Source organism: Rhinatrema bivittatum, chromosome 3 (assembly GCF_901001135.1).
Source record: "Rhinatrema bivittatum chromosome 3, aRhiBiv1.1, whole genome shotgun sequence".
In the NCBI taxonomy this organism is placed as follows: domain Eukaryota; kingdom Metazoa; phylum Chordata; class Amphibia; order Gymnophiona; family Rhinatrematidae; genus Rhinatrema; species Rhinatrema bivittatum.
In genome coordinates, this window is record NC_042617.1 from 523,161,478 (window position 1) to 523,187,390 (window position 25,913).

Consider the following 25,913-nt stretch of genomic DNA (forward strand, 5'->3'; position numbering starts at 1 on the left):
AGTATAGCGGGATCTGGTTCCAAAGCTGTTGTAACTGGCAGTCCATTCAGGGTCCCAACACTCTCCCCCGTTGAACCTCTCTGCTTTCCTCACTGTTCAAACTCCAAGGAGTCTCCTTCCTGCCCTGCCTGCTTGGTGACCTCATCGGTCTGAGACGGCTGCAGTGTGCTCATGGGCAGCTCTGCTCCAACCAACAGCGGTCTCGTATCAGGGCTGAGGGAAACCTCTGGCTCCAGGTGATGCGGCTCTCCTCCAGATGCTATCACAGTGAGGGAATACCCCTGAAATCTGCACCTCCAGCAGAAATGAAGCACGTTATCAAGGCTTGTTCAATAAGTTGAGTCGGGATTGAGGGAAAAACCCTCACTTTTCCCTTATGTTTCGGCGGCATATTATTCAGGCAATGATTCCTTGATAGATGGTCAGAGCAGCTCAGCTACACGTCTCTGCTCAGGATGCCATCTTGCCCCCCCCCCCCTCCCTTCTAGAAATGTATCTACCCCACTCCGAGCCATAATTTTGCCAACCAGCAATGATCCTTCTTCAAGGCATAGCTCTCTGCTTCAACGGCAGGGGAGAAGAAAAACTGATACTTCACGCATATCCAGCATAGCTCTCTGCTTCAATGGCAGGGGAGAAGAAAAACTGATACTTCACGCATATCCAGCATAGCTCTCTGCTTCAACGGCAGGGGAGAAGAAAAACTGATACTACACGCATATCCAGCATAGCTCCCTGCTTCAACGGCAGGGGAGAAGAAAAACAACCAATAAGGGCTGAATAACATAGTCTGGGTAAAACAAATAAGCATGGGTGTAGCTTGCTTATTGCGGCGGTTACTTCCCCTACTACCCCTAACTAATCAAGCTTGATATTTCACTTGGATGCAGCTCCATCACTGCTCTCTACATTAATGGTGGGGGTGGAAGGGAAATAGAACCAAAGAGCTAAGAGAAACAGATAAGTATGAGAAAAAATTGTGTGAAGCTTGCTGGGCAAACTGGATGGGCCGTTTGGTCTTCTTCTGCCGTCATTTCTATGTTTCTATGTTTCTATATAAGGTCTTCTTTAGTGAATACCGAACCAAAATATTTGTCTAATATTTCTCCAATTTTCTCATCTTTCTCCACATCTTGCTCCTTATTTCCTGCCAGTCTTATTATGCCACCTTTGTCCTTTCTCTAATATATCTGAAAAATGCTTTGTCACCTCACTTTATATCTTTGATGATTCTTGCTTCCACTCGAGCTTTAGCTATCCTGATTTTTCCTTATCTCCTTCACCTTTGTCCTTTCTCTAATATATCTGAAAAATGCTTTGTCACCTCACTTTATATCTTTGATGATTCTTGCTTCCACTCGAGCTTTAGCTATCCTGATTTTTCCTTATCTCCTTCACCTTCACCAGATAATCTTCCCTATGTACCTCTTTTTGAGTCCCCTTGTACTTTTTGAATGCCGATCTTTTTGCCTTAATTTTCTCAGCCACCTTGGAGAACCAGATCAGTTTCCTTTTCCTCTTATTTTTATTTAATTTATTTACAAAAAGGTTTGTTGACTTTATTTTAGCTCTTTTTAATTTGGCCCACTGTTGTTCCACTTCATCCATCTCTTCCAAGTCTTCTAAATCTTCCTCAAAGTGCATTGCCATTTTAGCAAAGTCTGTATTTTCTTACCCATATGATCTCAGTCTTCCCAGGGTTCAGCGTTAGCATGTTTTTATCATGCACAATGATATAGCTAACATACATTGAGTTACCTACCTACAGATTTGCTCTGATCACTACCTAGTGGGATTGAATTCTGTATATCATCGGCATAAATAAAGTAGTTAAGTCAGAACATAGCCAGCAATTTTCCCAGTAGAGGCCAAATATATGTTTCAGACTTTTCTTAATTCAACCCCTTTTTATGTCTGTTACCATGTATCCAATATATGTGCACATATTTTTTCAATTATAGTACAATGAATGGCACAGGATTATATAACTGAAGTGCTTTCTTTCCAACCTTGTCACATTTCAATGCTTTACTACATCTAGGCTTTACAGAAACATTAAAGAGTTTTAATAATCCTGGCCCTAAATGCACCAAAGATCCACATTGTAAATGTTATGTGAAGGGGCTTTCACCAATCTTTCTATGAGGAGACAGCATCAGATTTATCATTTTCATTCAATTACTCAGTCAGGGCAAGAGAGAAATGATATCCCTTTCTGTGAGATATTATTGAATCACCCTTAATATTGTAGAGAGCAAGACATATGCCTGAGAGCTATCTATGAGACAGAGATTATAATCTACCGGAGGTATTTAGAGAGACAGAGTTCTGAGAAATACAAGATTGAGAGAGATGTCCTTGAGATAGTTAAACTGTAGAGAGACATGATACTTATGAGGTAATGTTTTTTAATTCGACCAACCAAAATAATTTCTTTTTTTATATTATTTTGTTATTTTGTTATAGCTTTTTACAGGCTTCTCTCTAGCATTTACAGAAGAGCCAAATGATATATTTGAAGAAGCACATTTTCATATAATATTCATCTCAAACTCGTCCTGCTTACTTCCTGTTGATACCTATACTTACAGAGATTCACTGAGAAATGAATCACCCTTTGCCTTTCTGAAAGTCAGTTTCCTCTTTCTTTCACCACCAGGTCATTTGACATCGAGGCCACCTTCCCCATGGAGTCTATGCTGACAGTTGCCGTGTTTGACTGGGACTTGGTGGGCACAGATGATCTGATTGGCGAAACTAAGATTGACCTGGAAAATCGTTACTACAGCAAGCATAGGGCCACCTGTGGGATCTCAAAGACCTACTCCACGTAAGACATAGCACCCTGTGATTTATAAAGCAGAAATGCATTGTGACCTTTGTAATGTTAGTGTTTCTGAGATGCAGAGGGAAATGTTAACTGGGGGATCAAACAGCCAAACAGCTTTACAGACTGAAACTTTCAGAAAAGAAAAAATGGCATAAACTCTTACCGACTTGTATAGAGTCACCATTGATTTTATTTTCATGCTGAGAACATAAGCTTTTGGAGAGGTTTCACCAGGGCTTTCACTATTTGTAAGGAGTAGCCTGTTTCCATATAGGCACAAAATGGTAGAAAAAAAATAGTGCTCCACATTCATCATGGAGCAGCTCCATTTTTGTGCCTAAGGAAACACAAGTTCACCCATGATGAATCAGGCCACTTCCCTTTCCATTTCAAGTATTCACTTCACACCCCTCATAATGGAAGTGTTCCTGACCTGTTAACTTGCCCATCACCAAACAGGGATTCTTCCATTAATGGAGGAGAGAGAGGAGAGGAGATTCAGGAGCAAGATCAGGGCAAATCAAATGCTAGAATTCTTTATGGGTATTCTAATAAAATCTTGTGTGATTATTGTTATGTTATTTTTGTATGCTAAGGGCCAGGTGTCAGGCCTATGCAAAAGGCAAGATGGACAAAGCACAAAAAGCCTGCAGGTCTTTTCATCTTTCATGATTATGAAACAGCGACCCTTTTACCCTTGCTTTTAATTTTCTGCACCTTTAAGAAGGATTAAAAGTCCACAGAAAAATGTGTGTAAGCAACAAACTTGTGCATAAAGCTCCAGGGGACTTCTGCTTCTATGGGACACATTTAATGATTTTGTATACTAGTCCCACTCTACTTTTCTGGCACAGTTTTGCTTGCAAATTTTGTTTTCTGTGCATTTTTTTTCTTTCCTGAAGTTACAAGATATTAAAGACCTGGGCAAAACACTTCATTTTAAAGTGATGCAAGGTACCATTAGTCATATTGATCTTGTAAGAAAACTGGAAACTTAGTAGGTCAATAATAGTAATACTTTGCCCTATCCTTAAATCTGGCTCTCTCTGACAGCCTCAAAAGAGAAGAAACAATATTATTACTCATATCCAACTATACTCAGATGAGATAAGGTACAAGTAGACAAAGTGACTTTCTCCAGGTGACTGAGAGAGTTTACTGCAGAGAAGGAGAGAGAGAGAGAGTGTGTGTGTGTTTCCAGCTTCTCACCCCAGCTATTAATTTCTGCACTGCTGGATGCTGCAGAAAGATAGGCAGGATTTGGGGAAACTGAAAAGAGCCTTTGAATTGTGGTTTCCAATGTCTATGTGCCACTTTGAACAAACAGTCATGTAAACCGCTCCTCCAAAATTTGGGGTACTTTTTAAGACCACAGAACTATAAACCCCTAAAATACTTTGAGATTGGAGGTAGAAATCCAGGCCAAACAAAATTAACTCATAAAGATGAACTATATCCAGGAGCGATGTTTGAGGGTAGTCCAGAATTAGATAATGCCAAGTCTCTGATTTATTCAAAAGAGCTAAAACCAGCACAAGCAGGGCTGGCGCTTCCATTAGGCAAACTAGGCAGAGCACCAAGTCCCGAGGGGAGCTGTAGCACAGCCAGTACTGCCAAAGAAGGGAGCACAGTCCCGGAGCCACTGCTGTGGATAGCAGGGAGTGCTGGGCTGGATCTGCCACCCATAGATAAGCTGGGAGAGGGAGGGTGAATAACCAGAGGTTTGCCTAGCGTGCCAAATAGGCTTGCACTGGCCCCGAGTGCAATATATGTTGAAGATTTGAATGCCTTTCAGTTCCCTCTTTAGGAAATGGATCCAGTGATTATTTATAGCTTACACTATAAGTGACTAATCTTTAAAAAGGATTAGACTTTGCAGTCTAATTTTGGATCCGTCTCCAATGATCCCACTTAAAGTGCTGCTCTCTGTCAGGGCCTCCGTTCTTCTGCGATAGGGCAATGAGAGCTACAAAATCTGGCACTCGCTGAGGAATTGCAGGGTCCCATGTAGAATTGCAGGACACTGCAGGCAGATCCAGGAGGCAACAGCTGGCTGGGCTGGTTGAGTTTACAGATCTATACAATTTCCCCCACCCCCCTATATTCATTGGCCAGCAGGAGGAGCTGGTGAGTGGTGGTGCCTCGGGCTGCATCCTTCTCCTTTGCTGCCCATGGACTAAATGCCATTTTATAGCATGTATCTATTTATTTATTTATTTATTTATTTATTTATTTATTTATTTATGTTTTGTATACCGATATTTGTGGTAGCTTGTCACCGGTTTACATCAAATATAAAAACAAAGATAGATAAAATGAACATTAAAAACAATAGTAAGAAGACAATATTCATTACTAAATAAGTAACAATACTAATCTAAAAATAGCATAAAATAATACATCCTAAAATATAAGATATTGTAAAAAACAAAATGATAGTAGCCTAGCAATGCGTTCATCCATCCTGATCTCTTCATGTAAATGCTTTTTTTAAAGTCCGCGGGTTCACTTCTAGCCTTAGTTCAAGTGGCAGTGCATTCCGTAGCCCAGGTCCTGCTAGTGATAAAGCTCGCTCTCTCTTACTGAGTTGAGGTGTGCCAATTTAGGGGACGGGATTGTTAGGGGTCCCTTGTATGTAGCATGTTCAACATGGTTCAAAGCAACATTTGGGCCAGGGGTAGCAGAAGAGGAGAATGTGATCCAAAGCACTGCTTCTCATCTCCTCCTCCTGCTTACACAGACTGGCACCATGGATATTGGCAGTGAAAGGGGGGAAGGGAGCGTGAGGATTGGTGGAGGAGGAGAAGAGGAGGAGAGGCATTGAATTGGCAATGGATGGGGAGGGCGAGAGGGGGCATTCAACTGAGGGGGATGAGGATGGTTGTGAGGGGACTGGCTGGAGGCTGAGAGGAAATAGCTAGGGAGAAGGAGTGAGAGGGTATTGGTGCAGGGAGATGAAAGGGACAGGCATGGAGATGGGGTGTGGGTGAAAGAGAGAGGGGGCGAGTATTGGTGCAGCTGTGTGTGTGTGATACAGGAGATTAGCACCAGGTGGGGAAGGAAGTGAGAGAGGGGTTCAATCTTCCCACTCTTGGTTCTGGATCCCCTTCCTCCTCCTCCCCCTTATGCCTTCCTCCACTCTTTCTCCACCCTCTGGCCTCCCACATCCCACTCTCTTTTTTCCCCATCCCTAAGATCCCATTCCCATGTTAATCCCTCTTCCTTCCCTGCTGTGATTTCTAAAATCCATTATTTCTTTATCCATAAAAGTAAAAAAAAAAAAAGAACAAAATAAATTATACAGAAACATAAGATAGATCAGAAAAAGTCTTCCTTTGTATAAAGTACGAAGACTAGGGGACACACAATGAAGTTAACTAGGCAAATAGGAGAAAATATTTTTGTACTCAATGCATAATTAAATTCTTGAATTCATTGCCAGAGGACTTGGTCAAAGCTGATTATTAGGAATGTAGATAGCTGGGTGGCGGGTGGGCGTGAGGATCGCCTGGTAACATGCCTACCTGGTGCGAAGGTGGCGGACCTCACGCGTCACCTAGATAGGATTTTAGACAGTGCTGGGGAGGAGCCGGCTGTCGTGGTACACGTGGGCACCAACGACATAGGAAAATGTGGGAGGGAGGTTCTGGAAGCCAAATTTAGGCTCTTAGGTAGAAAGATTAAATCCAGAACCTCCAGGGTTGCATTCTCTGAAATGCTCCCTGTTCCACGCGCAGGTCACCAGAGGCAGGCAGAGCTCCGGAGTCTCAATGCGTGGATGAGACGATGGTGCAAGGAAGAGGGATTCAGTTTTGTTAGGAACTGGGGAACCTTTTGGGGAAGGGGGAGTCTCTTCCGAAGGGATGGGCTCCACCTTAACCAGGGTGGAACCAGACTGCTGGCGCTAACCTTTAAAAAGGAGATAGAGCAGCTTTTAAACTAGAACAAAGGGGAAAGCCGACAGTCACTCAGCAGCGCATGGTTCGGAGAGATGTATCTTTAAAGGATACTAATGATGCATTAGAATTAGGGCATCCCGACAGTGAGGTTCCAATAATTAGAAAAGTAGTCCAAGTGCCTGTAACTAAAAACTCACCTGAGCTAAAAAATTCTAACTTATCCCTATCAATTAAAAAGCAGAATAAAAATACAATCAAAAAACAAACTTTGAAATGTTTGTATGCTAATGCCAGAAGTCTAAGAAGTAAGATGGGAGAATTAGAATGTATAGCAGTAAATGATGACATAGACTTAATTGGCATCTCAGAGACATGGTGGAAAGAGGATAACCAATGGGACAGTGCTATACCGGGGTACAAATTATATCGCAATGACAGAGAGGAGCAGTCGGGAGGAGGTGTGGCGCTTTATGTCCGGGATGGCATAGAGTCCAACAGGATAAACATCCTGCATGAGACTAAATACAAAATTGAATCTTTATGGGTAGAAATCCCTTGTGTATCAGGGAAGACTACAGTGATAGGGGTATACTACCGTCCACCTGGTCAAGATGGTGAGATGGACAGTGAAATGCTAAGAGAAATTAGGGAAGCTAACCAAATTGGTAGTGCAGTAATAATGGGAGACTTCAATTACCCCAATATAGACTGGGTAAATGTATCATCGGGTCACGCTAGAGAGATAACGTTCCTGGATGGAATAAATGATAGCTTTATGGAGCAATTGGTTCAGGAACCGACGAGAGAGGGAGCAATTTTAGATCTAATTCTCAGTGGAGCACAGGACTTGGTGAGAGAGGTAACGGTGGTGGGGCCGCTTGGCAATAGTGATCATAATATGATCAAATTTGATTTAATGACTGGAAAAGGAACAGTGTGCAAATCCAAGGCTCTCGTGCTAAACTTTCAAAAGGGAAACTTTGATAAAATGAGAAAAATTGTTAGAAAAAAACTGAAAGGAGCAGCTACAAAAGTAAAAAATGTCCAAGAGGCGTGGTCCTTGTTAAAAAATACCATTCTAGAAGCACAGTCCAGATGTATTCCACACATTAAGAAAGGTGGAAAGAAGGCAAAACGATTACCGGCATGGTTAAAAGGGGAGGTGAAAGAAGCTATTTTAGCCAAAAGATCTTCATTCAAAAATTGGAAGAAGGATCCAACAGAAGAAAATAGGATAAAACATAAACATTGGCAAGTTAAATGTAAGACATTGATAAGACAGGCTAAGAGAGAATTTGAAAAGAAGTTGGCTGTAGAGGCAAAAACTCACAGTAAAAACTTTTTAAAATATATCCGAAGCAGAAAGCCTGTGAGGGAGTCAGTTGGACCGTTAGATGATCGAGGGGTTAAAGGGGCACTTAGAGAAGATAAGGCCATCGCGGAAAGATTAAATGATTTCTTTACTTCGGTGTTTACTGAAGAGGATGTTGGGGAGGTACCCGTAATGGAGAAGGTTTTCATGGGTAATGATTCAGATGGACTGAATCAAATCACGGTGAACCTAGAAGATGTGGTAGGCCTGATTGACAAACTGAAGAGTAGTAAATCACCTGGACCGGATGGTATACACCCCAGAGTTCTGAAGGAACTAAAAAATGAAATTTCAGACCTATTAGTAAAAAATTTGTAACTTATCATTAAAATCATCCATTGTACCTGAAGACTGGAGGATAGCAAATGTAACCCCAATATTTAAAAAGGGCTCCAGGGGCGATCCGGGAAACTACAGACCGGTTAGCCTGACTTCAGTGCCAGGAAAAATAGTGGAAAGTGTTCTAAACATCAAAATCACAGAACATATAGAACATATAGAAAGACATGGTTTAATGGAACAAAGTCAGCATGGCTTTACCCAGGGCAAGTCTTGCCTCACAAATCTGCTTCACTTTTTTGAAGGAGTTAATAAACATGTGGATAAAGGTGAACCGGTAGATATAGTATACTTGGATTTTCAGAAGGCGTTTGACAAAGTTCCTCATGAGAGGCTTCTAGGAAAAGTAAAAAGTCATGGGATAGGTGGCGATGTCCTTTCGTGGATTGCAAACTGGCTAAAAGACAGAAAACAGAGAGTAGGATTAAATGGGCAATTTTCTCAGTGGAAGGGAGTGGACAGTGGAGTGCCTCAGGGATCTGTATTGGGACCCTTACTGTTCAATATATTTATAAATGATCTGGAAAGAAATACGACGAGTGAGATAATCAAATTTGCAGATGACACAAAATTGTGCAGAGTAGTTAAATCACAAGCAGATTGTGATAAATTGCAGGAGGACCTTGTGAGACTGGAAAATTGGGCATCCAAATGGCAGATGAAATTTAATGTGGATAAGTGCAAGGTGATGCATATAGGGAAAAATAACCCATGCTATAATTACACGATGTTGGGTTCCATATTAGGTGCTACAACCCAAGAAAGAGATCTAGGTGTCATAGTGGATAACACATTGAAATCGTCGGTTCAGTGTGCTGCGGCAGTCAAAAAAGCAAACAGAATGTTGGGAATTATTAGAAAAGGAATGATGAATAAAACGGAAAATGTCATAATGCCTCTGTATCGCTCCATGGGGAGACCGCACCTTGAATACTGTGTACAATTCTGGTTGCCGCATCTCAAAAAAGATATAATTGCGATGGAGAAGGTACAGAGAAGGGCTACCAAAATGATAAGGGGAATGGAACAACTCCCCTATGAGGAAAGACTAAAGAGGTTAGGACTTTTCAGCTTGGAGAAGAGACGACTGAGGGGGGATATGATAGAGGTGTTTAAAATCATGAGAGGTCTAGAACGGGTAGATGTGAATCGGTTATTTACTCTTTCGGATAGTAGAAGGACTAGGGGACACTCCATGAAGTTAGCATGGGGCACATTTAAAACTAATCGGAGAAAGTTCTTTTTTACTCAACGCACAATTAAACTCTGGAATTTGTTGCCAGAGAATGTGGTTCGTGCAGTTAGTATAGCTGTGTTTAAAAAAGGATTGGATAAGTTCTTGGAGGAGAAGTCCATTACCTGCTATTAAGTTCACTTAGAGAATAGCCACTGCCATTAGCAATGGTTACATGGAATAGACTTAGTTTTTGGGTACTTGCCAGGTTCTTATGGCTTGGATTGGCCACTGTTGGAAACAGGATGCTGGGCTTGATGGACCCTTGGTCTGACCCAGTATGGCATTTTCTTATGTTCTTATGTTCTTATGAGTTTAAAAAAAGCTTTGGACATTATTAGGGTGGACTTGGGGACTTGGGGAAATGCTTATCCCTAGTTTAAGTAGCATGGAAAATATCAACCTTTTGGGATCCTGCCAGGTACTTGTTCACCTAGATTGACCACTGTTGGAAACAGGATACTGGACTTGATGGATCTTTCTGCTGACCCAATATGGCAAATCTTATGTTCTTATGCTCCAAAGTAAAATAATTAGTTAATATGCAAATCTATACAAATGTATACTAATTTGCCATTGAATTCCTGCAGAATTCCAGAAACTTTGCTGCAGAATTTTCTCTTACTGTTGATTATTCCCCCTCCCCCCAGGGACTATGCTCTCAGTAAATGAGGTCGCTGGCCCTGTTGTAAGTTGAAGACTTGGAATCAAGTGACTTGCCACACATGGTAATAACTGTTTTCTAGCAGACACAGAGTAGAAATATCTCAGCACCTTCCTATGTGGAATTTCTTAATCTCTGCACTAGTAATTGACAATTTTCTCCTAGGGAAGAAGGGACTAGAATGAGGCGTCCAATGGGAACAGAAACAAAAGTTATCAACCTCTCACTGCAGCAAACCATTCTGCTAGCTAGGATTATTGGAGATTTTTTTTTCTTTCACAGTCACGGCTACAACATGTGGAGGGACCCCATGAAGCCCACTCAAATGTTGTCTAAATTGTGCAAAGAAGGGAAGGTGGATGGTCCTCATTTTGGGCCTGGAGGCAGAGTGAAGGTCTTAAATCGGGTTTTTACCGGTCCCACCGAAATTGAAGATGAAAATGGTAAGTAATGTCATGTCATAGGGCTGTAGGGGGGCGGGGGGGGGTGAGAGGGTGCAGTAACAGGTTACATCATGACATTCATAGCGACTGGCAAAAGCGCACAGTTTAACCTGCGGTTGTGTGCACATTTTTTGTGCACAAACTGTACTCCCAATGCAGCAAGGGGTTTTGCGCACAAAATAATGGGCACACAGCAATGTGTATACAGGTGAGCGCCCTCCAGCAAATCCCATGTTAATGATGGGATTAGCTTTCCTAGTGCTTGAAACTTAACTCCTAGGCCGAGGTGGAGTAAACTCTCCAGGGCTGATGTTAGTCTATGGGCAGAAGCTGGAATTCCGGTGCGGGGACCTGTAATCAGGATTTATGCACAGGAAATATGCATTGCATACATGTTTTCTAATCACAAAAAGCAGAGCAACACCTCTCCAATACACACATACAAAAAAGGAGAAGGAACCAATCAAATACAAAAAACAATTTTCAACTTAAATAACAAAAAAATAACGGGAGGGACGGTATCAGGAATTATTGTGCCAAAAGATGTAATCCACTGTCTCTCGCCCGCAATGGGCCTCAAACAGTATCAGCCCTCACAGCACTCTTAGTTCAATCATTTACCGTCACACTCAAAGTTTCTAACCTCAAAAATATATATATATCTTTTTATTAGTTTTATTAATTTTATTAATGTCCTAGCACAAACATTTTTATAATCCCCCCAAAAAATTATCATAATTTGTCATATTACGATGGAGCATACCTAGCTCAACCAGCGATCAATCTTTACTCAAACCGCAATCTGTCTTAGAAGCGTTCAGCTCCACCAAACATTCTATTGCTGCTCATTGTCCACCCAGTGTTTTCTGTCCACCCAACATGGACCATGTTTCGGCACCACTGCCTTCAACAGGGGTTGAACCTCAAACAATGTTTTTCAATGCTGAACGCTTCTAAGACAGATTGCAGTTTGAGTAAAGATTGATCGCTAGGTATGCTCTATCGTAATATGACAAATTATGATAAATTTTTTTTGGGGTTAAAAAAATATTTTGTGCTTGGACATTACTAAAACTAATAAAAAAAAAAATATATATATATTTTTTTTTTTTAAGATTAGAAACTGTTGGGTGTGACGGTAAATGATTGAACTAAGAGTGCTGTGAGGGCTGATACTGTTTGAGGCCCATTGTGGGCGAGAGACAGTGGATTACATCTTTTGGCACAATGATTCCTGATACCGTGCCTCCCGTTATTTTTTGTTATTTAAGTTGAGAATTGTTTTTTGTATTTGATTGGTTCCTTCTCCTTTTTTTTATACACGTTTTCTAGGCATAAGATATGATTTATGTGCACAAAAAATGTTTTCAGCACTGAAAAAGGAAGGGGAAGGCGACTTTTCCTGTGGCCAGTGCTTTCTTTTCCTGCAGCGCCAGAGGGAGCAAGATCCGGCACTGCAAGAACATGTGCACTATGCAAAAGCCTGAACACACATTTTAACTCGGGCCTGTTAGCTTTTCTAGCTCCCGATTCATTAGCATGCCATTTGCTTACTGCTTTGGGAGTTACATTCTATGCAGGTTATAAAAAGAACTGCATGCTGAGTTTCAGGTCAAAGTTACACTGCGCAGCACATTACATGGGGACCTTGTAGAGTAAGCAGATTTTGGACGAGGACGAGGAAGAGGAAGGGCTTTAATGAGATCCTGTTTGCTAGATGGAATTTATCAGTCTCAGTTTTAAAGCAGCACATTATTTATTCAACAGTATTTGTATGCCATCTTTTTACATACAGTGAAGGCAGTTAATAATGTTACATAGGAATATAAGTCTATGTAGCACAATAAACAGCAATTCATGACCATCCCCTCCCCCAAAGCAACCAGGGAAATTATATATAATAATACAAAGCAAAACTAAAATCCCAATACCTGAATTACTACATTAACCTCCAGCTGACAAGCAGCATATCATATCATAATGAATAAAATAGCCAGGTCTCAAGATATCCTCATATTAATTAAAACAGCCAGGTCTTAAGGGCATATCTAAAGCCCATTAAATAATCTGCTACCTTAATATCCTACAGTAAAGAATTCCACAAACGGAGAATGGCCTAGTAAGAAGGTTTGTTTATCCAATCTGGCTGACTTTAAGTTCCTCAAAGGATGAAGCTCTAAGAAATTCTCCTTTTGGGAATGTAACACATGATGGAAAGGATAAGATCTCACACTGACAGCCAGCTACTTGGGCTGTGCATTCTAGAGAATCTTATAGGTCAAGATATTTTAAACATAATGCTTGACTGAATAGGTGACCAATGTAACAGCTAAAACTGGGGTGATATAATTCGGCATGTTGCCAGGCAACCGGCAAGCTGCTGAATTTTGAAAAACCTGCAGCCTTTTCAAAACTTTACAAGTTGATTTTAAAAGCGTTGCTCGCGCAAAAACGGCCATGTACACGCGCACGCAGGCCTCATGCGAGCAACGCACATTTTAAGAAGCCGCAAAGTATGTGCGTGCGTCAAGAAGAAGGGATGGAAAAGGGGAGGGGCATGTTCATTCCAGGGCGGGGCCAAGACTTACGCACACAAGTCCGCATTTTAAAAAAGCTGAACAGGGCGCGCATTGGCTTGTTATCCATGTAACTTTCCTTCCGGACCTGATGAAGAACAAGTCTGGAGATCTCGGGTTTTGGGAAGTTCGGCACAGCGTGAGGGTTCTGGGTCTAATGTGAGGCTTGCAGGATAAAGAACCAGAAGGGTCTTGAAGACTGGGCAAACTGGTGAATTACTTGGAGAAACTGGTATTTCCCTCGCGCGAGCATGTTTTAAAATCCGCCTGCTTACACGCATAAAAGCCGCTAAAGCCGTAGCCGAAGTAAGCGTGGGAGGAGTACCTTAAATGATATGCGTTTACTTGCGAGCACAGCATCTCTCCGCTCACATGCCGATATGTGCGTTTATGGGCTCAGGTGTGTTCCTTTTAAAATTACGCTGATAGTGAAGCCCAACTACCAAAGATTACATTAATCAAGCCAAGAAGCTAGGGTGCTATGAATGACAGTGGCAAAATTTAACTTATCAAACAGTGGACAAAGCAGCCAAAGTTGCCTCAGATGGAAATGACAATTTCTAACTATCAGGGAAACCTGAGCCTCCGTGGTCAGTTCACTGTCAAATTAAATCTCTAACCCCAGCCTTCAATAGACAGTTAAGCAGCATCAAATGACCAATGATGTTGAATGAGGCACTTAAATCTCATAAGATCAGGACTATGTCCAGTCCACTAGCAAGTGTCCAGCTAAGGTCATCAAACAGGGCTACCAGCACCAGTTCGATGCCATAAAGAAACATGAATCCAGCTTGATGATCATTTAACAACGCAGTCTCCGAGCAAAATCTTGTACCTTTACCAACACCGCTTTCTCCATTATCTTAGCTAAAAATGGCAAATATGATACTGGATAAAAATTCTGCAATTCAGTATCACTAAGTCCTGTTTTTTTTTAACAGTGGTGTGATAACAGTCCTGTTCAGAAATGGGGATAGCCAATAGTCTCTTAATGATGAATTATTATTAAGCTGGGCAGATTTAATGCAGCAGTGATTCCCTGTTTTGATCAGCTGAGAGAGGAGTGGATGCAACTGAGACACTGTGGGGTATAACACTTGCAACAAAGCCCAAGTAAACCTTCTGCATTTGAATCTAAACAAGGGAGTGAAGGACATTCTTCTACACCCACGGATCTTAGCAGAAAACAAATCTGCAAATACATTAGCCTTGAAGTTTGCAAGTAGTTTATTCCCAGTCCCATCTCCAGTGCTCCAGGGATTGCAGTGAAATAATACCCAACATCCACCATTTATATTGGTTCTACAGAGCTATCAGTTTCGGTCTTGTTAAAAAGCATATTAAGTTAACATTTCTACTTGGATTTCCATATCTTTTATCTTTGTGCCCTGTGGCCGCAATGGTACAGACAGTCATTAGCTATCGAATCTTCAGATATGTGACTCTAATCAAGAAGCTTCTCTGTGAAGAAAGGGTGATTACTTGCATGCACCTATGAAGACTGCATCTGAAACAGTCACAAAACATGCTTTTTCCCTGTTTGGGAGTCATCCATTCTTCATTTCCTTGGCTGTACTAAATATACCGAGGCAGACAGCCTCACCTCCGTAGTCATTTACTCCACCTGAAGATGCAAGAAAGTTGCGGAACTTGAGAGATGCTCTTCCTAGACAGTACAAAATGGTTATTTGACGCATGTACAACTGGTGTGTTTGGTGGACAATTGCAGATAAGGAAAGTTTCTTCCTAGCCCCAAGAGAATGAGTGGAAGAAATCCTGAGTTCAGTCCCTATCAATGAGAGTCTCAGTATACTGATTCTGTATAGCTACCATTGCTCTCTGTATCCTCACCTTATTCTCATCTGCCCCCAACAATATGAATCTCTCTGCCTTGCCTCCACATGAATGATTCCTTCTCCCATTTAAGATCCTGTGCTAGGATTCCCTCTCATTCGCTTGTTCAAGAACACTTTGGTGTCATGCATTAAAAAGATTCAAAAGAAACAAGATACCCGAAATAAAAATGTGAATTTCCTCAGTCTAAGAATTCCACAGACTGAGGCAACCTTGAATAAATGTGTTTTAGGGAAGTGTTTGCTGTAGCCAGAACATTGGCCCATGTTTCTCCTCCCTCTGCCCCTGCAGGTCAGAAGAAACAGACGGATGAACATCTGGCACTAACTGTTCTCCACAACTGGGAGGAAATCCCACGCGTGGGCTGCAAGCTGATCCCCGAGCACGTGGAAACGCGTCCCCTTCTGAATCCTGACAAGCCAGGAATTGAACAGGTGATGCCTGCCAAGAGCTGAGAGCCTTATAAAGCACTTGACTGTCCTCCATTGCCCTTTGCTTTCAGACTATATAAGGGCTGGATCCAGCTCTGAAATTATGTAACACTGTGATAGAAACTCATTTCAAGCTAATGACTCTCTAAAGAAGGGGAATTTTATAGGGATGTACTTTTGTTTGAAAGGAAACTGAAATCTCAACAAAATATCCTAAATTTTTCATTTAGTTTTGAAAACAATGCAAGAAAAAGGAATAAAATTGAATTCCTATGACTCTCCGCTTAAAATAAAAAGCATTAGTAGGAACCAGCACTCTCATTCCCAACCTCACCCCCAGCAACACCAACATTTAACCAAAATAAGTCGCTCCCTCCACTTCACACCCCTCCACACACACACACTTGGGCCTTGGACTTAATGCATCTACCCCAGCCCCTCCCGGACCCCCTGATTCTGTATCTATTTATTGTATACAGATTTGTTATCCACCTGGATCAGACCATGTGTGCATCTTACCCCATCCAAGGATCTTCACAGGGCAGGAGCAATCCCCAGTGGATCCTGTCCTGCTGGTTCTGTATTTCAAAATGGCAGCAACTGTTCCAAAGTCTGCGCCATTTTGCAGTACAGCCTGTACTCCAGAATGCACCAGCTTTGAGTCCGCTGGTGCCATTTTGTAATACAGCACTGACTAGGCAGGAGCAACTGGGGATCACTTCTGCCATCTGAAGACCCGTACATGGGGTGAGATGTGGTCTAGGAATGCCCTGGGATGGGCTGATGGGGATGACCCTAAGCTTAGTGCAGGGCTGGTGGCTAGGTTTCAGTGTCAGCTATTAAGAAACTGCATACTCTAAAAACAAGGCAAAATTTAAAATGACATATTAAAAATGAAGTTCCCCTCCCCAAAAAAATGGAACAAAATTTTGCGGCATGCACGCTCCTCGAATTTTGTACATTTTTTTTCCAAACAGAAAAAGAAATTATCAGGTTATACACTCAGAGATCGGCATCCAAAGGGGTTTGTCCTGGCTTTGAAATTCCTGCCCCACTGACTGACTAAATTTTACCTGGATAAAAATGTAGCCAGGTAAAAAGGGAAGGAGCCAATCCAGGGGCGGGACTTAGGTTTAGTTGGGCAGCGATAATATTGAATGCTACAGCAGCTTATGCAGGCGAATCTGGTCAGATTTGCCTGCAGGTTCATCTTCAAGTTACCTAAGTATTGAACAGTGCGTTCAGTCCTGCATTTTCTAAATTAGGCATGTTATTTTTGAGAGAAACAGTAGGAGCAAATCTCTGCAGCTAGATTTTCCCTAGGCAGAATTGGTGCAAAGTCTGTGGGTAAAGCACCCGGACAGCTTGCATCAAAACACACAGTTTTGAAAATTCCCCCTTCCCCCTCCCCTCCAAAAAAAAGGTGTTGCCAGACAAAATGATAATGGCTGAGTACTTGTCCCTTGGCGAAGTCAGAGTAAGCGGATGGGTAAATCTCTGGTGAGCATCAACATGTTAGGAAGGGCAAGATCAAGCAGTAGAAAGAGGAGGCAATCAGGGACAAAGCATGGACCCCATGGCCGAGCTCCATTACAAATATATCCGCATTTCTCAATAATTGGAGACAGCAGTTACTATAGGAGCCAAATTACTGCCGTGCTGTGTAATTATTCAAGGAGCCTGAGAGTGGGAAGGCTTGAGTAAGTTATCTCCTCTGAGCCACTCTTCCCGTGAGCAGTGGTTTTCAAAACAGATTTTTCACTCATTGGGAAGAAGATGACTGCTTTAAAATAAGGCCGTCATAGAGATAAAAGTCACTTTGCAAACTGTTGCATGGTGTACCGAAGGCGGCTCTGGGATTTTCAGTTCAGATCTGCACTTTGCACAGTTCTGTTACCGCACGTCTCTTGGCATGCTCGGGATGAGTCTTTCAGGATCTGACATCGTTAGACCACACTGCTCTCCGGAGTGCTGATGTCAGCTTCTGAAGAATCCTTCCGAGGTTTGCCTGGGGAAGGGCTCAGTGAGGCTTTAACCCAGTTATGGCTACCTTACGCTACTGCAGTTTTCTACCGTTTCTCTAAACTACACAAATGACATAGAATGCAGAGATACGGTGCAAAAAGAATAAAAACTAGGGAACTATGGGATTATGATGTGAGTCCCCCAAGTATCCTTTTAGCTTAATAATATTCAGGCCCAATCAATAAAGTCCGCAGGAGAGCCGGCACTCCGAGGCGAGCACCTGCTGTCCCGACGTGCGCCCAGGCACTTCTCCTGGGTGCGCAATTCTTTATTTAAATTAGGGCCCATGCTAATAAGGAGGCGCTAGGGACACTAGCGCGTCCCTAGCGCCTCCTTATTGGCGGAAGTGAAGGTTGTCAGCGGGTCTGACAGCCGATGCTTAATTTTACCGGCGTCGGTTGTCAAACCCACTGATAGCCACGGGTTCAGAAAACGGATGCCGGAAAAGTTGAGCGTCCATTTTCCAACCTGCGGGCCGCGGACAGATTTTTTTTTTTTAAATAAGTTATTATTTTCTCTTTTTAAATAAGTTGGGGGTTTTTTGGGGGGACCTCTGACTTAATATCGCTATGATATTAAGTCAGAGGGTGTACAGAAAAGCATTTTTTTCTGCTTTTCTGTACACTTGCCCAGTGCCGTCTGAAATTAACGCCTGCCTTTTGTAACAGGAAAATAACATGTTTGTCAAATACTAATGCAGCCTTTATCACTCATTCACAGACCTCCAAAATCTGCGTCACACACACATACTCATCCTATCAACCTTTTTCTTATACAAATTTACACACACAGAGAAAATTCTCACTCTCACATACGCACACAGCATTTCTCCCAGTAAACATACATATGCTTATAGGTACCAATGGCATCAACCTCCTTAATATTTATAAACAATCACCAGCTCCCTACCTCCTTTGCTGCACCCTTTCTTCTCTTCCTTTGCCCCTGGATACCCATCATGCTTCTTCCCACCTCCCCCCAACCACCACCACCACCACCACACACATACACAGACTATCATTACACCTTCGACCTCTCTCTCAACAGCTGTCATCAAGATCCTCTTCTTTTGGCTGACATTACCCCCATCTTTCCCCTTGACTGCCTTTGCAGCTGTGATTACTGTCATCTTCCATACCCTCCTAGCTTCCATCATACCATTTCTATCATCGGCATCCCTCTCATCACCCCTGTCCTAATCATGCTCCATAACGCTTAATAATGTAAGGGCTGGAATATAGTCAAACGTTCCCAGAATAAAGAGTATGGAAAAGGGACCTTAAAAAGTCAGAAACTAGCTAGATGCATGAATAACTATAATGATGAACCTGCTTTTTTTGCCTGTATGTTACAGGGCCGTCTGGAGATGTGGGTGGACATGTTTCCAATGGACATGCCAGCACCTGGTCCGGCCATTGACATCTCTCCCAGGAAGCCAAAAAGGTAGTGAGCCTTCCAGAGCCTCCAGAGGTATTCTGGTAACAAAAGGGTCCCCTCTCCCTCCACCACCACCACCACCTTTGTGACATTCCCACCGCACATGAGACTAGCTCAAAATGTTAACCTGGTTATGCCATCTTAAGTAAAACAACTGGGTTTCAGACTTTCATGAAAAAGTAGAACAGATGTTTCTAACAAGTGAATATGAATATTTTAAGACTCAATAGACCCTGGATGCTTAGACTTTGACAGTTTTACCACCCACATGTAAAGTAAAGTGGCTGTTGAAGAGGTACAAGAAGAAAAGAGACATACACACAAATGGTCTCCCACCTACGTAGCATTGTAAGTGTTGAAGTGTGCAAAAAAGAGTTTCCACCCAAGAAAGTGACTTCTCTCCTGACTGCCTCCTACCATACAAAATCTTCTACTTATTTTGTTGTCCTTTTTCTCCTGTCCCAGTTTTAAAGCCCCTGTTGCATTTCAGAAGGTATTGTTCTCTATGACACTTGACATCATGCTGTACTGGGGACCATTGAGGTTCTTTGTTCCCAAAAGCAAGAAAATAGATAGATAAAATGAAATTCCATAGGCAGGATTCAAAGTGCAATACAAACAGTGACGTTATTTACTTGCTGGTAAGCAATGATGGCGAACAGCAATCATTTATTTATATATTTATTATGTATTCTGCTTTTCAGCAATCATAACAGTCTTTATAAAGAAGAATAAAACCATAAGCACTTGACAAAGAATATAATGAATGTAGAGACCCTTTGAGATCTCCATTCGTTGGCCTTATTCAATGACTACGGTAGAGAGTAGGGTTGTGTATTGATGTTTTTTTCGTGTCATTTTCGTTTCGGGTCATTATCTGTTAGATTTCATTTTTAAAATGTTTCGGGGGGGGGGGGTATTTCAGGTTTCTCTCATTTCTGAGTTAGTGCGCACTAACAGGACTTACTGTGAACTAACTATAGTTATGTTACCGATAAGTTAAAAAGTGTCAATTGGGGAGCAGTTCGTTAGCTAAAGGTATGGGTCTGCATTTCCATTGATGTCTCCTTAGTTTCTTGTTTGTGCTGGGGATGGCCAGTACCTGGAAACAAGTGTGGGATAAACATACTTGTTTATGCATAAACTATAGTTAGTGCACACTAACATCCAGTTAGTGCACACTAAGTTCCGTTAGTGCACACTAACACAAAATACTAATTTTTATGAAATTTCATCATTTTTTCTTTCATTTTGTGGTGCTCCTTAATCAAAGATGAAATAGACAATTTCATTGCCATTGTCTGTTTCGTTTAAAATTAATGCACATCCCTAGTAAAGAGTATGGCAGTAGAGCAAACCACTTGCTACAAGACCCTTGTGTAAAGGAAAAAATGTTTGTGGTGCCAGTTAATTTCCCCTGCAGATTTTCTGCACTAAAGTTTTAATTTGGAACACCATCCATAGAGTCCAGCCTGTTAGTTCTGGTACCTACACTTATTGAGCTCACCCCATTAATATTGCATCCACAGCAAGTGTCACTGTCTGCCCACTGGGGCCAGGAGGTCTATCCTCCCCCCCACCCCCATTCTAAGAATCCCTGCCCTGGGGCTGTTGGAACTGTGTGAGGATTTAGCCCCTGGACTAAGTATGACCCCTGCCTTCCCAGATAAATACCAGAAGAGGGGCTACATGTACCTAGGATCCTATTTGTTCTATCTACATGGAGATCTGAATGCCTTTCTGTGGCTACAAATGGATTGACTCATCCGAAAAATGCAGGATCTCCCAGAGTGAGGGAATGAAACCCAGCTTTTGGAGAGTTTTGACAGTCTCTGATTTCAGAACAATTTTGATTGAACAACAAGATTAAATTTTACATATTCTTCCAGCTGTGCCCAACTAGATTTATGTACATGCCTCCTAAACAAGACTTATTATATTGAATATCATTTTGTGCTATGGTACACCACAGACATGAGGCTCCATAGCCCAAGAAACCTGGCAATGTAAAAGAGCATCCATACCCAGAAGCCACACTCAGTCACCACTCTTGTTGCTTCTGCCATCCTTGCCAAATATGAAAAGAAGACCATTAAATCCTAGCCTGAAATATTTACCATTCTGCTCAATTCCTCTACTGCTGTTGATAAAGATTTTGGAGAAATCTGTAACATTTAGAAAATCCATGTGTCACATTTCCCATTGAAAATGACTGGCAAACCTGACTGCAATTAACTCTCTGCCCGTATCAGAAAATGATTACAGTGTATTCATCTCTACTAGTGGGGTACCTAAAGTATTTGGCACCCGGGGAGGATACTTTCTTTGGCACCGATTCACCTCTCCGTCCCTTCTCCCACCATTCACTTCTCCATCCCTCCTCCCCCCCTCCCCCACCCAGTGATCTCCAGTTCCCCTCTCCCTCACTCTCTTGCACACACTTTCACACCCCCCCCTGCACATGTACACACAGCTCCCTCTCTTACACACAAACATGCACCCTCACTCCCATACACACACACACACACACACACACACAGACATACTCTAACACACATATAGACACAAACACACCCTCTCTCACGTCCTACCCTGCTCCCCATCAGAAGCACAGCAGCAGTTTCCTCCTTCAGCCCTTGTGACAGACAGGGACTCTTGAGGTGGCACAGGGGGCTGGTGCGGCTCTGCTTCCTGCATCTGCGGTGGGGAGGGTGGGGGTCAGCACTGTTGCTCTTCCACCTGCTTTGGGCTGCGACTGCATGTTCTTTCCTTCTTCCCACCCGCATGCTCCCACTACTTCCTCTTCCTGGCCGTGGGAGGGGGGCAGGAAGAAGAAAAGGCTATGCAGTTGCCGGCACCAGACCCATGGCACTCTAGGCGGCCACCCAGTGCTCCCACTGCTCGTGACCCGGAGGCCTCCCTCTTCTTCTATCATCTGCAGGATGGGCTCCACTCGTGACCACCGACCTCCCAGCTGTCACCACCCTCTGGGCTAGCACCCAGGGCGGACCGCACCCCCCCCCCCCCTTTTAGTACACCACTGATCTCTACCAGTCACTGTTCTGCGTCCCTAAGATAGCCACATTTTCCTCATTGACTTGTGTGATGCTCGATTGCAATTGCCTACCAATTTATCACGTCAATCACGTGAACTGATCAGTCACTCTGTGTCAGTACTATCATGCATTCCAACAACAAAAACAGTCAATAATGCCAGGTAATCCAAAAAAATGCCAGGTGACTTTACTCCAGCCAATCAGGTCATGTGAAAAACGCAAACAAAAAAGGAATATTAGTAAAACTTCAAAACTTGACTTTCTTTTTCATAATGCCTGTGAGCAGGCAGAGAATGGCAAGTATGACAGCACTTTCTTCATAGGATCCAGTATCTGTCACTTTACAAACTGACTGACTCTTCTATTTTTACAGTTCAGCTGTTGTGCTTGGCCAACCGTGGGGTAGATCCACGGCTGGCCGCTCTTACCTGGGACTTTGGGTAGCAGGGAGACCACCGCCGCTGCAACGACCTCCTGGCTCCAGACGTAGCAGAACGCCAAGCACAATGGGATGTGCCACACCAGGAACGCCGCTCAGCTGTGCAAGCAACCCTGGGTGCACGTCTTGCCCCTACTTAAAGGGTCTGTGGCAGGAAACCTCCCATGGCACCTACTGATGACGTCACGTAGACCTTACTATTTAAGGCCTGGCCAGACCTGCATTGGCCACCTCAGCAACAGGTTGAACTCCTTGGAATAGCTGGTTGCGTGTTCCTGACTCCGTCTCCATGTCCCTGTCTTGTCTTCCCTCCAGATTGCTTCTTTGGCCTTGACCTCTGGTATGTCTCCTGGATTTTGCTTGCTCGCTGCCTGCCTTAACCCCTGGAATGTCTCCTGGATTTCACTTGATCACCGCCTGCCTTGACTTCTGGTATGCCTTCTGGACTTTGCTTGCTCACTGCCTCCCTTGACCCCTGGAACACCTTGACAAAGCTTGCTGCCTGCTGGACTTCTGTAGATACTATCTCAGCTGCTAACCCCATCATCGTGGGAATCACCATCGGAGACCCGCAACTAAGTCCAGCGGGCCTCAGCACCCAAGGGCTCAACCTGTGTGGAATGAGGGCCGATATTAGTGAAGGTCATGTTGGGTCTGCCTTCTGACCAGTTCCGCCTGCCGATGAGAAAAACCTGCAGGGTTCCTCCCGACAGGTAGCATCAACCTTGTCACTGTGCAAGGGTCCACTTCTTCACCAGTTTGCTGAGACCATGGACCCAGCAGATCTGTCAGGCCTTCAAGCCTTTCCAGGCCTAGCTCAGAAGATCCAGCAGCAACAACAATTCCTGGAGGAACTGGCAAGTTCAATGGAACATCTAAGCGCCTATCTTGAAGCCACCACCGCTTTAACAAGTTCCGGACCTCAGCAACACTTGTAACCCTGGCGGCTTCTCCAGCAGTACGTCTTCCAGTACCACCTACGTATGCAGGAGATACTAGACTTATGCACTTCTCTCTTCAGCCTGCACAGTTTTCCAGTGACACTATTAAAACCACTTTTATTCTCTCTCTTTGATGGGAAGGCACTAGCCTGGGCCTCCCCTCTCTGGGAGTGTGGAGACGCATTGCTTCAGGACTTACAACAATTCATCAAGGTCTTTAAGTAGGTATTTGATGAACCAGGCCATCCGGATACTGTTGGATCAGAGCTGCTGCTCCAGACCCCTGATGGATTATGCCATCGATTTCCGCACAATGGCCACGAAACTAAATTGGCAGGAAGAGAGTCCTTGGAGTATTTTTTTAGAAGGATTATCCTCCCGAATCATTAAGCTAGCTGCCAGAGAACTGCCCAACTCCATTGATGCCCTCATAGATTTGACAGGGAGGACCAGCATCTTCAACAGCAGGCTAGGGAGTTGTGAGCACTGTGCAGGCAGGTGTATTGGCCCCATCTTTCTCGCATACCCATACGCCAGCTCTTGTGACAATGCCTGCTTTGGCCCACCCGGAGGAACCCATGCAGCTCAGATGGAGCCACATCATGTCATAGGAGAAGAACCGTCACCGTACCCAGGGTCTCTGCTTTTACTGTGCAGGGAAGGGGCACCTTCTAGTACAATGTCCAGTGAAACAGGGAAACTGCTGAGCCTTGGAGCCAGTGGGGAGAAGTCCCTAGGCTATACCGTTCCCGCTCCCCAACTCACTCTTCCTGTGGAAATCACCTGGGAAGATTGTGTATTCTCCCCCCTCACATTAGTGAACTCCGGTGCAGGAGGGGGAACTTCATCATGAAGGCCCTGGTAAATCACCTGAAGCTACTGACAGTTCCCATGGACTCTCCATTAATAATCTCCTCCATCTACTGGGAACCTCTTCCAGGTCACTTTGACAACTGCTCCTCTATGCCTCTGCACTGGTGTCCTACGTGTGGAGGAGATAACCTTGTTCATCATTGAGAAGGCTGTATACCCGATCATGCTGGGGTTGAGCTAGAATCAGCTTCATTCTCTCAGTTTTGACTGGGGAACTCTGCAACTAACAAACAGGGGACCTCACTGCCATACCTCTTGCCTTCGTCCAGTTCAGCCCCTCTCTCCTGTTCCACTAGTCATGACTTCTGTGGGAGTACCACCACAGTATGTTGAATATGTGAACGTGCTCTCTAAGAAGAAGGCGGAGACCTCACCGGAACATCGGTCCTTCAATTGTGCCGTTAATCTTATACCAGCCACTACCCCACCTCGGGGAAGAGTATACTCCATGTCTCTACCTGAAAATAAGGTTATGTCTCAGTATATCCAGGAGAACCTTGAGAACATAAGAACATGCCATACTGGGTCAGACCAAGGGTCCATCAAGCCCAGCATCCTGTTTCCAACAGTGGCCAATCCAGGCCATAAGAACCTGCCAAGTACCCAAAAACTAAGTCTATTCCATGTTACTGTTGCTAGTAATAGCAGTGGCTATTTTCTAAGTCAACTTAATACCAGGTAATGGACTTCTCCAAGAACTTATCCAATCCATTTTTAAACACAGCTACACTAACCACATCCTCTGGCAACAAATTCCAGAGTTTAATTGTGCGTTGAGTGAAAAAGAACTTTCTCCGATTAGTTATAAATGTGCCACATGCTAACTTCATGGAGTGCCCCCTAGTCCTTTTATTATCTGAAAGAGTAAATAACAGATTCACATTTACCCATTTTAGACTTCTCATGATTTTAAACACCTCTATCATATCCCCCCTCAGCCGTCTCTTCTCCAAGCTGAAAAGTCCTAACCTCTTTAGTCTTTCCTCATAGGGGAGCTGTTCCATTCCCTTTATCATTTTGGTCGCCCTTCTCTGTACCTGCTCCATCACAACTATATCTTTTTTGAGATGCGGCGACCAGAATTGTACACAGTATTCAAGGTGCGGTCTCACCATGGAGTGATACAGAAGCATTATGACATTTTCAGTTTTATTCACCATTCCCTTTCTAATAATTCCCAACATTCTGTTTTCTTTTTTGACTGCCGTAGCACATTGAACCGATGATTTCAATGTGTTATCCATTATGACGCCTAGATCTCTTTCTTAGGTGGTAGCTCCTAATATGGAACCTAACATTGTGTAACTGTAGCATGGGTTATTTTTCCCTATATGCATCACCTTGCACTTATGCACATTAAATTTCATCTGCCATTTCGATGCCCAATTTTCCAGTCTCATAAGGTCGTCTTGCAATTTATCACAATCTGCTTATGATTTAACTACTCTGAACAATTTTGTATCATCTGCAAATTTGATTACCTCACTCGTCATATTTCTT

General features: G+C 43.2%; 1 protein-coding gene across 7 annotated transcripts in view; it reads left to right on the forward strand.

The window, feature by feature from the left end:
- Positions 1-25,913, forward strand: part of OTOF (otoferlin) — a 773,648-nt gene that overhangs the window by 701,316 nt on the left and 46,419 nt on the right. For all 7 annotated transcript variants that reach the window (XM_029596247.1, XM_029596250.1, XM_029596249.1 and 4 more), the window contains 4 exons: positions 2,660-2,830; positions 10,621-10,781; positions 15,503-15,645; positions 19,022-19,110. In XM_029596247.1, the coding sequence (XP_029452107.1) occupies positions 2,660-2,830; positions 10,621-10,781; positions 15,503-15,645; positions 19,022-19,110 (564 nt within the window). The remainder of the gene's footprint in view (positions 1-2,659; positions 2,831-10,620; positions 10,782-15,502; positions 15,646-19,021; positions 19,111-25,913) is intronic.